Below are 8,854 nucleotides of genomic sequence, written 5' to 3'. Positions count from 1 at the left end.
GGGTGTGGATTTTTTTGAGGAGAAGTTGTATATGATTTTTTTTATGTACTCATATACTCTTACGAATTTTTTTGTTATTTTGTAAACAGTGGCTGTATTAAGATATACTTATAAATTTTTTGGAGTAGAAGTCACTCTATTTTTTAAACGGTAACGGATCAATTACTGAGTTATTATAGTGAGTCCCACAGTTTGGCATAACTCGGCCTGATATGGTCAAGTAATAATAGAGGTCCCCTCCATCCCTGGCAATTTCTAAATTTTCATATGTGATACTCCCATTTCATCTCTTGGTCACCCTATTTTCATACGTGATACTCTCATTTTTCTTGACCTGATAACCCTTTCCAGGCCCAATAGACATGAACCAAAAATTTTCCAGGTGTGATACCCCATTTCATCTCTTGGTCAACCCATTTTCATATGTGATACCCTCATTTTCCTTGACCTGGTAACCCCTTCCAGGCCCAACAGATAAGAACCAAAATTTTTCCAGGTGTAATAACCCCAGTTTCATATGTGAGAACCCCATTTTCATATGTGATACCCCCATTTTCCTTGACTTGGTAACCCCTTCCAGGCCCAACAGATAAAAACCAAATTTTTCCAGGTGTGATAACCCCAGTTTCATATGTGAGAACCTATTTTCATATGTGATACCCCCATTTTCCTTGACCTGGTAACCCCTTACAGGCCCAACAGACATGACCCGAAAATTTTCCAGGTGTGATAACCCCATTTCATCTCTTGGTCACCCCATTTTCCTTGACCTGGTAACCCCTTCAAGGCCCAACAGATAAGAACCGAAATTTTTCTAGGTGTGATAACCTCAGTTTCATATGTAAGAACCCCATTTTTCATATGTAATACCCCCATTTTCCTTGACCTAGTAACCCCTTGAGGCCCAACAGACATGAACCGAAAATTTTTCAGGTGTGATAACCCCATTTCATCTCTTGGTCACCCCATTTTCATATGTGATACCCCCATTTTTCTCGACCTGATGACCCCTTCCAGGCTCAACAGATAAGAACCAAATATTTTTTAAAATAAACAAAACCGCCTGAGGAGTATTCAGGTAAAAAAACATGTCAGGAAATGTAAAATGACCCCCTTTCACAAATTTGAAATATGGGGTTACCGTTTCATTGTTTCCGCTATTTTTTGGACCCTTTTGACCAAATTTCCTTATAATTAAGATGCTTTCTTTTCCCATGTATGTTGCCCACAAATGGTAATATATCATACCTTGCACTTGCCTTTTGGAAGAGCCATGTTTATAATTCACACAAAAAGAACCGATACTTGCCATATAGTATCTCATGTTAATGCAACGTGGCAAATTTCTCAAATCACACGTCCAACACAGTCCAATATCCTCTTATTTTGGTAATTTCCATTATGCAACTCTAAAAAAAATAACAACTATTTTGTCCATTATGGCCATCAATTTCTCAATTTCCAACAATAGCAGGCCCACCTCCAAGCTTGGCCGACACTCCAAATGTGCAATTTCTCCACAAATTTAAAGAATTAAGCGTCCAACATTGAGTGGGTCCACTTGGAACTCAAGCATAAAAATGATTTGTCCACCCGATGACCGAATTAGGTTGGGCACATCTCAAAGCATTCACTTCTTTTTTTTTAGAATGATTTGAACCACTCATTTGCATGGCCATGGCCTGAATGGATTCCCTAAATCATTTCCATAAACCGATTCGAGCCATCCAATTGATTGGACTACAATATATATATATATATGAGGAAACTGTTGGTGAGCTAGCTTGCCCAATCACATGGGTCCCACATTTTGGGGAGTGATCCAAACCATTCATTTGCAAGGCCTTACCATAGATAGGGGGTGTACCAAAAATCAGCTCCATAGGATCATCCTAACCCCTCCATTTGTGGAGGACAAAAATGGGGCAGATTTGTGTCTGTCCATTTTTGTCCTCCACAAATGGAGGGGTTAGGATGATCCTATGGAGCTGATTTTTGGTACACCCCCCATCTATGTAAGGGACTTTCAAATGAATGCTTTGGATCATCCTAACAAAGTGGGCCCCCATGTGATTGGGGAAGCTAGCTCACCATAAGTTTGGTGAGCTTAAGCTCACCAACAGTTTCCTCATATATATATATATATAGATGATGCCGCTCTATTTTCATGGGACGATCCGAACAGTCCATTGGACGACTACTATGTAAAATAGTTGCACCACAAAATATTCCACTGGTTGGGCCTACAATTCGGCCTTAATGTTGTTGTACGACCCTATCATAGATGATCTAAACCGTACACTTGATAGCCCATTATAAATTGGTTGTATCCACAATCATTCCCATGGGCAGATCCGAACTTCCCAATTGTTGGGCTGCAACATCAATGATTCGGGGGGGCTTCACGTTTGTTTGAATTTGCACCATGCCAAAGGCCCATTCCCATTTTGTCTTTTCCTTTCCTCGGCTCACCCCTCTTTTTACCCAACAAAAAGGGGTGACTTGAGTAAATAGAGGGGGTTGTGGCATTAACAAATTTCAGCCTAATATTGCACAGATCAATTTTGGCTAAAATTTTCTAGGTCTTGATTAATTTCCTTAGAAATCCATCTCTTTAACTCCATTTTCCGTGAAAATCCAGAATAACCCTGAAACACCAAAAATAGAGAAAATACCTTAGTAGCACCGCTTTAAATGAGAGAAATGCATGCTTTTCCTACCTACAATTCGCACATAAATGTGCTCATCATCCACCATGGTGGCAACTTTGACAAATCTATGAGGGCATATAAAGGGGGATAGGTTAACCACATTGATAATGTGGACCCAGACAAGCTCTCTCTCTCTTTGAAATGCAAGACATGATGTCAGAAATAGTAGGCACCCCTATCCACTTGTTCATGTATCATAAACTTAAAGGGAGGGGTAAGCAAGGTGGTTTCCAAAGGATTGACTCCGATAGAGATGTGTTGCAAATGATGGAGCTTAATAGAGGGAAAGAGATCGCAATATATGTTGACACCCCCCATTGCCACCGGATGTAGTTGATGTGTTGGGAATGAATTCAAAGAGAAGTGGCTTGGGAGGGAGCTCACAGAGAGATATGTTGGGAGCTGCTGTTGGATTGGATGGTCAAGTGGAGGCCCCCACTGAACAGGTTGAAGTCCCCATTGGACAAGTTGAAGTTGATATCAGCTTGGATATGGCAGTGGAGACAGCAGATGAGGAAAATTTGGTTAGAGCTGTTGATACAATTTTGGCTAGTTTGGCTAGGCCACAGGAGCCCTCAATTGAACAACATATTGAAGCTGAGGAATATTATGTTAGCCAATTGGAGACCCCTACTAGCAAAAATATTAATGATCATGTTTTGGGTGAGGAAGTTTAAACACCCATTCCACCTGTCCATAGTGATGTACCTGATGAAAGTTCTGATGATTCTTTTGTTATTTCAAGCAACTATGCTGATAGTGATAGTAGTTATAGAAGTGAGACTGATCATGATGATGATTTCTTCGGCAGAGCTGAATATGTTACTGAAGAAGCAGCTATAGAACATGACGATGATGTGCCTGTAGCATTTCCAGATGAGATTATAGCTGATGAGCCTCTAAGGTCAAATGCAGTTGAAGAGGATGAAGATGACATGTGCCTTAGAAGTTCAAGGTCTTCTGCAGATGAACGAGAACCTAGAGTTGAATTTAATGAGAATGTGGATATGCAGAAGCCAGTGTTGGTTATGGGGATGATATTTAGCTCCCCTCAAGTATTTAGAGCTGCATTGAAGGAATATGCTATCCAGCATGGATTTCACTATATGTTTGTAAAGAATGAGACTTCGAGAGTTACTGCAATATGAAAAAGTAAGTGTGGTTAGAGGATACACGCTTCTCCGATGCAGATGGGTGAAGGTTTCCAAATAAAAAGCTATGTTCCCACACATAAGTGCCCCAGATAATATCAAAACCACCAGGTGACTTCTTCTTGGTTGTCTTCTAAATATCTAGAGAAGATCAGGGATGACCCCAACTGGAATGTCCATGCAATTAGAAAGAGTGTGAAAAGGGATTTCAAGGTTGATGTGTCAAAGACAAATATATATAGGGCGAAGAGGAAGGCTATGGTATGCATTGGGGTGGCTATGTAGAGCAATACGCTAGAGTCTGGGATTATTGTGACCTTGTTAGGTCTAGAAGCCTAGGTAGTTGTGTGAAGTTAAAGGTCGAAAGGCCAAGTTTGGATGTGATGCCAACCTTCCAGAGGCTTTATGTTAGTCTCCACGCTATGAGGCAGGGTTTCTTGGCAGGTTGCGGGCCTTTCATTGATTTGGATGTTTGCCATTTGAAAGGACCTTGGGGAGGACAAATTTTAAGTGCAGTTGGGAAGGATGCAAATGAACAAATGTTCCCGATAGCCTATGCAGTGGTAGAGGTTGAATTGAAGGACTCTTGGACGTGGTTTCTAACGACACTCCTTAATGATATTGGGTCAGTTGAGAGTCATGGGTGGACATTCATTACCGATAGACAGAAGGTATACCTTAGTAATTTACAGTTTACAATACTTATATGAGTTATGTTATTATCTAGTTATACCTTATCACCTTCTTTTGCAGGGATTGGTTGAAATCTTTGAGGATATATTACCAACTGACGACCATAGATTTTGTGTCCGGCATATGTGCAACAACTTTAAAGCCGAATTCAAAGGGAAGATTTTAAAAGACACGATGTGGTCAGCAGCTTATGCTACCACGTCCATTGAGTTTCAGAATAAAATGGAAGAGATGTAGAAGCTAGATAAGAATGTGTATGCATATTTGAAGAAAATCAATCCAACATTGTGGTCAAGATCGGGTTTCAGCCCTAGGTCGAAGTGCAACCTACTAGTAAACAACTTATCTGAGACATTTAATGGCTTCATCCTACTTGGTAGGGACAAGCCAATCATTACTTTGTTGGAGACCATCAGAAGGCTTCTAATGGGGAGGTTTCAAAGGCAGTCTGAGATAGATAAGTATGAAGGCCCAATTTGCCCCAAAATTCAAGAGAAGCTGGAGAAAATTAAGGTTGTAGCTTGTGATTGCCACGTAGAGTGGTCTGGTGGGGAGGAGTATGAAGTGCAAAGGAATGGGAAGCAGTACGTTGTCAATCTAGCGCAAAAGTGTTGTGGGTGTAGGAGTTGGGATTTGACTGGTATTCCATGCATACATGCGGTTGCTTCCATCTTCTACCAGAAGGAGAGGGTTGAAAATTTTGTCCACCCCTACTACCACACTGATGCTTTTCGGAGGAGTTACAGAGAAATCATTCACCCTATGCAGAGTATAAAGCAGTGGCCTCGAGTAGACATGGATCCCGTCCAGCCACCTCCAGTGAGAAGGCCTCCAGGAAGGCCAAAGAAGTCGAGGAGGAGGGATGCAGATGAACTCTGAAGAGCTGCTAACCCTTTCAAGTTGGTAAGAAAGCATGGGTCCCTAAAATGTGGTACGTGTGGTCAATTTGGACACAACACCCGCACTTTTAAAGGGCCAATCAAAGAGAAAAGAAAGGCTACTCCTAGAGGGACAACAGCATCCACTTCCCTGGGTGTAGGACAACGTATAGGAAAACAACCAATTACCAGGGGTAGAGGATGAAGAGGTGGAAGAGGGGTAGGGGGTAGCACAGAGAAGGTACTAAAAGTTGAAGCTCTTCACTTATGCATTATACTTACAACAGTTACTAATGTTTGCTTCACTAATGTGTTTTATCTCAATGTAACATGTAGGTTACTGTTGATATGGGAGGGAGGGGCAGAAGAGATGGTGGGAGAGGTAGTACTTTTGTAGTACGGGGTAGGAATGATTAGGTACCAAAACTTCAACCTATAAGTGTTTGTTTTTTCTGTGCAACAATTACTATTGATTGTTTTGCTAATGTTATTTTGTTTCAATGTTACATGTAGGCTACTGTTCAAATTGGAGGAAGAGGCAAAAGAGGTGGGAGAGGTGGAGAAGAGGCTTCTAGCTCTACATGTGGAGGAAGAGGAGAGAGGACAAAGAGGTGGCAGAGGTGAACCCTTTGGGGTTGGTATTTATGAAGGGCACTTTTTCTCGTATCCAACTAGACAAGTAAGTAACAATCTTTGTATTTGTTATCTCCCTGTCAGATATGAATTATAATACGTCACCTAACTATTGGATATTGGCACATGTGTAGTCACCAAGGAAATCCAATGGAACCTAAGGTGCTAGTACTTCGGCCGTGGGAAGTACCACTGGTGCTCAATATAGTGGACCATTTTTTCGGACTCAGCAATCCACAGCTCCTGGTGGCAACTGATTGTGGTATTTGGAGCCTTTGGAGTTGGAGTTGCTTGCTTTGGTGCTTATTTGGTGCTTTCGCTTCACAGTTGCATTCTTTGGACAATGTCATTTGAGTTTTGAATGACGTGGTCTTCATGCTTTTGCACAGTGGGTTGTAATGATGTAATGAATCACTTTCATGCTTTTTTGCCTTTTGAAGTTTACACGGAATGAAACAAGTGATGACATCAAGCCTTTGCAGGGAATACAACTGTTATGTAATGAATGTGGTTGTAGGTTTCAGCCTTTAGACTTCACTAATTTTTTCAATACTAATGTTATGTAATGAATGTTGGATGTAATGAATGTGGTTGTAGGCTTCAGCCTTCACTTGCAGGTTCATTTTGCAGGTTCAGTTTCAATGTGCAAAACAGCCCAAAAAGTTAGAAAATGGAACTGATTGAAACAGGTTCATTTGCAGGTTCAATGAGGTTGTATTCAAACAGGTTGAAAATGGAACATATTTTGCATGTGTGTGTTCAAACAGGTTGATTGGAACAGATTTTGGAACATACTAAAATAGGTTCATGAAACAGGTTCATTTGCAAGTTCATTTGCAAGTTCAAAGAGATTGTATTCAAACAGGTTGAAAATGGAACAGATTTTGCATGTGTCTGTTCAAACAGGTTGCTTGGAATAGATTTTGTATGGTTGAAAATGAAAATGAAACAGATTTTGAAATGGAACAGATTTATTTAAACAGGTTTTGTAATGGGTGTGTAGTCCAAAATGGTTGTATTCAAACATGTTCTTTCAAACAGGTTTTGTATGGGTGTGTAATCGGAAATGGTTGTATTCAAACAGGTTGTTTCAACCAGGTTTTGTATTGGGTGTGTAAACCGAAATGGTTGTATTCAAACAGGTTGTATTTTAACAAATTTTCCTTCTAATTCACATTGGTTATTCAATGTGTATGTATTCCATTTCTTCATTTAGTGCCTTTCATTATTTCCCAATTAAGAAGTAAACACTGAAATCAAAGCAAGCTTCATGATAAGAAGCCCATCCACTTTCATTTCTTCAACACATGTCTTACATAAGGTTAGATTAGAAATCTTTCAAAACATCAGTTCATTACAGACAAATCCATGGATACTACATTTCCTTCCCACTGACACTCCCATCCCAATAAACTACAACCACTACGAAAATAGCACATAGAAGAGCACCACCCCATGATATGGCAAGTAAGGTTCACAAAATCTTTTCCCTGCGACGAGACTTGGTGACTTCGGCGTCCAACATTTCAATCGCCTCCATCACCTTTGAGAACTTCTCCATAACCTTTGGTACGATAGCACTTCTTTGAACACATATCGGTGGATCGACTCATTCAAAGAAACCACAAGAAGCACCCATCTGTAATCAGACAAGGACATTTAGAGTTACCACCCCATAATTCATATCCAAAGCATGACCAATTGACCATTAACAAAAGATTGCTCACCTCATACGCAGAACATCCCAAAAACCTTCTCCCGAAGTTACTGCTAGTCCATGATGTCCTCATTAGCGCTCGTTGTCCATAGTGGCATGGTGTAAAGGCAGCACCTTGTGAACGTTGTCCGCTCCAAGAGGAACCAGCTGATGCCATCTAGATTAATGCCTAAAAATATACCCAACTGTCATCTTTTTTCCAAACAAAAATACCCAACTGTCATCTTTTTCCAAACGAACCAAATGCATCAACTGCTAGGGTTTCTGTTCTAAATACTCATTCCAATACAGATTTCAACAAACGATTTCAAATACAAGAAAACCTCCAAATAATCACGGCCATCTAAACAATAAACATAGGGTTTTTTTAAGAAATAACATTAGGGTTTTTTAAGAAATAACATTAGGGTTTACATAATCACAAAGAAGCAACACTACATTGGATGAACTGGCAATGTTTTCTTAAAAACTTCACCACGCAGACGTGATTAACACAAAATTAGTTCATTTGCACAAAATTAGTTCATTTCCACGTGATTAACACAAGGGGAAATTATGAAATACTATGCTCTAATCATCAATAAAATCACAAACCCTACCGTAACCACGTGGGAAGTGTGTCCAGACCAAAACCCTAACCCGTTGAAGCTCTTTCCTCCACAACGAATTTGTGTTTTCAATTTTCACTGTAAAAATGACTATCTGTGAATGACTTAAAGACTAAAGACAGAGACGGGGGTATTTTGGTCCAATAAACATCAACCCTGGTTAGTTTCTGCGGTTCCGTCGGGTTAACCTAACGGATAGTTGACGGAAGGGGCATACTTATAACAAAATGAAACTTCAAGGGGTGTACTTGTCTCGTTTTGAAAGTCAGGGTTAGAAGTGTATGTGTCAGAAAGTAGAGAGGGTGTAAGTGTAATTTTCCCTTAAATATTTCTTTGTTTTTGAGGAAAATTTAGAACTTGTTTGGTGAGCATGGAAAATTGTTCCTTGGATTGGTTTATTGTTTTTCTTTTATGATACTTGTGAGCTTTTCTGTATGTCCCAACTGCCCTTGCAGACTTTGGA

General features: G+C 40.1%; 1 protein-coding gene and 1 long non-coding RNA gene across 2 annotated transcripts; both read left to right on the top strand.

The window, feature by feature from the left end:
- Positions 1-4,125: 4,125 nt before the first annotated feature.
- Positions 4,126-5,434, top strand: LOC143850494 (uncharacterized). Its single transcript, XM_077359736.1, has 3 exons — positions 4,126-4,533; positions 4,616-4,788; positions 4,936-5,434. Exons 1-3 carry the CDS (start codon positions 4,126-4,128, stop codon positions 5,432-5,434), a joined length of 1,080 nt encoding a protein of 359 aa, XP_077215851.1.
- A 301-nt stretch (positions 5,435-5,735) lies between these two features.
- On the top strand, positions 5,736-6,652 carry LOC143849302 (uncharacterized). The gene is made up of 3 exons (XR_013235640.1): positions 5,736-5,850; positions 5,947-6,112; positions 6,201-6,652. It is a non-coding gene; the product is annotated as an uncharacterized LOC143849302 (long non-coding RNA).
- Positions 6,653-8,854: the final 2,202 nt, after the last annotated feature.

This window comes from Tasmannia lanceolata, unplaced genomic scaffold (genome assembly GCF_043159265.1).
Source record: "Tasmannia lanceolata isolate RefF3 unplaced genomic scaffold, GAP_Taslan_0.1 ptg000018l, whole genome shotgun sequence".
In the NCBI taxonomy this organism is placed as follows: domain Eukaryota; kingdom Viridiplantae; phylum Streptophyta; class Magnoliopsida; order Canellales; family Winteraceae; genus Tasmannia; species Tasmannia lanceolata.
The sequence above is the reverse complement of the archived record's forward strand: the minus strand, read 5'-3'. Positions and strand labels throughout refer to the sequence as shown.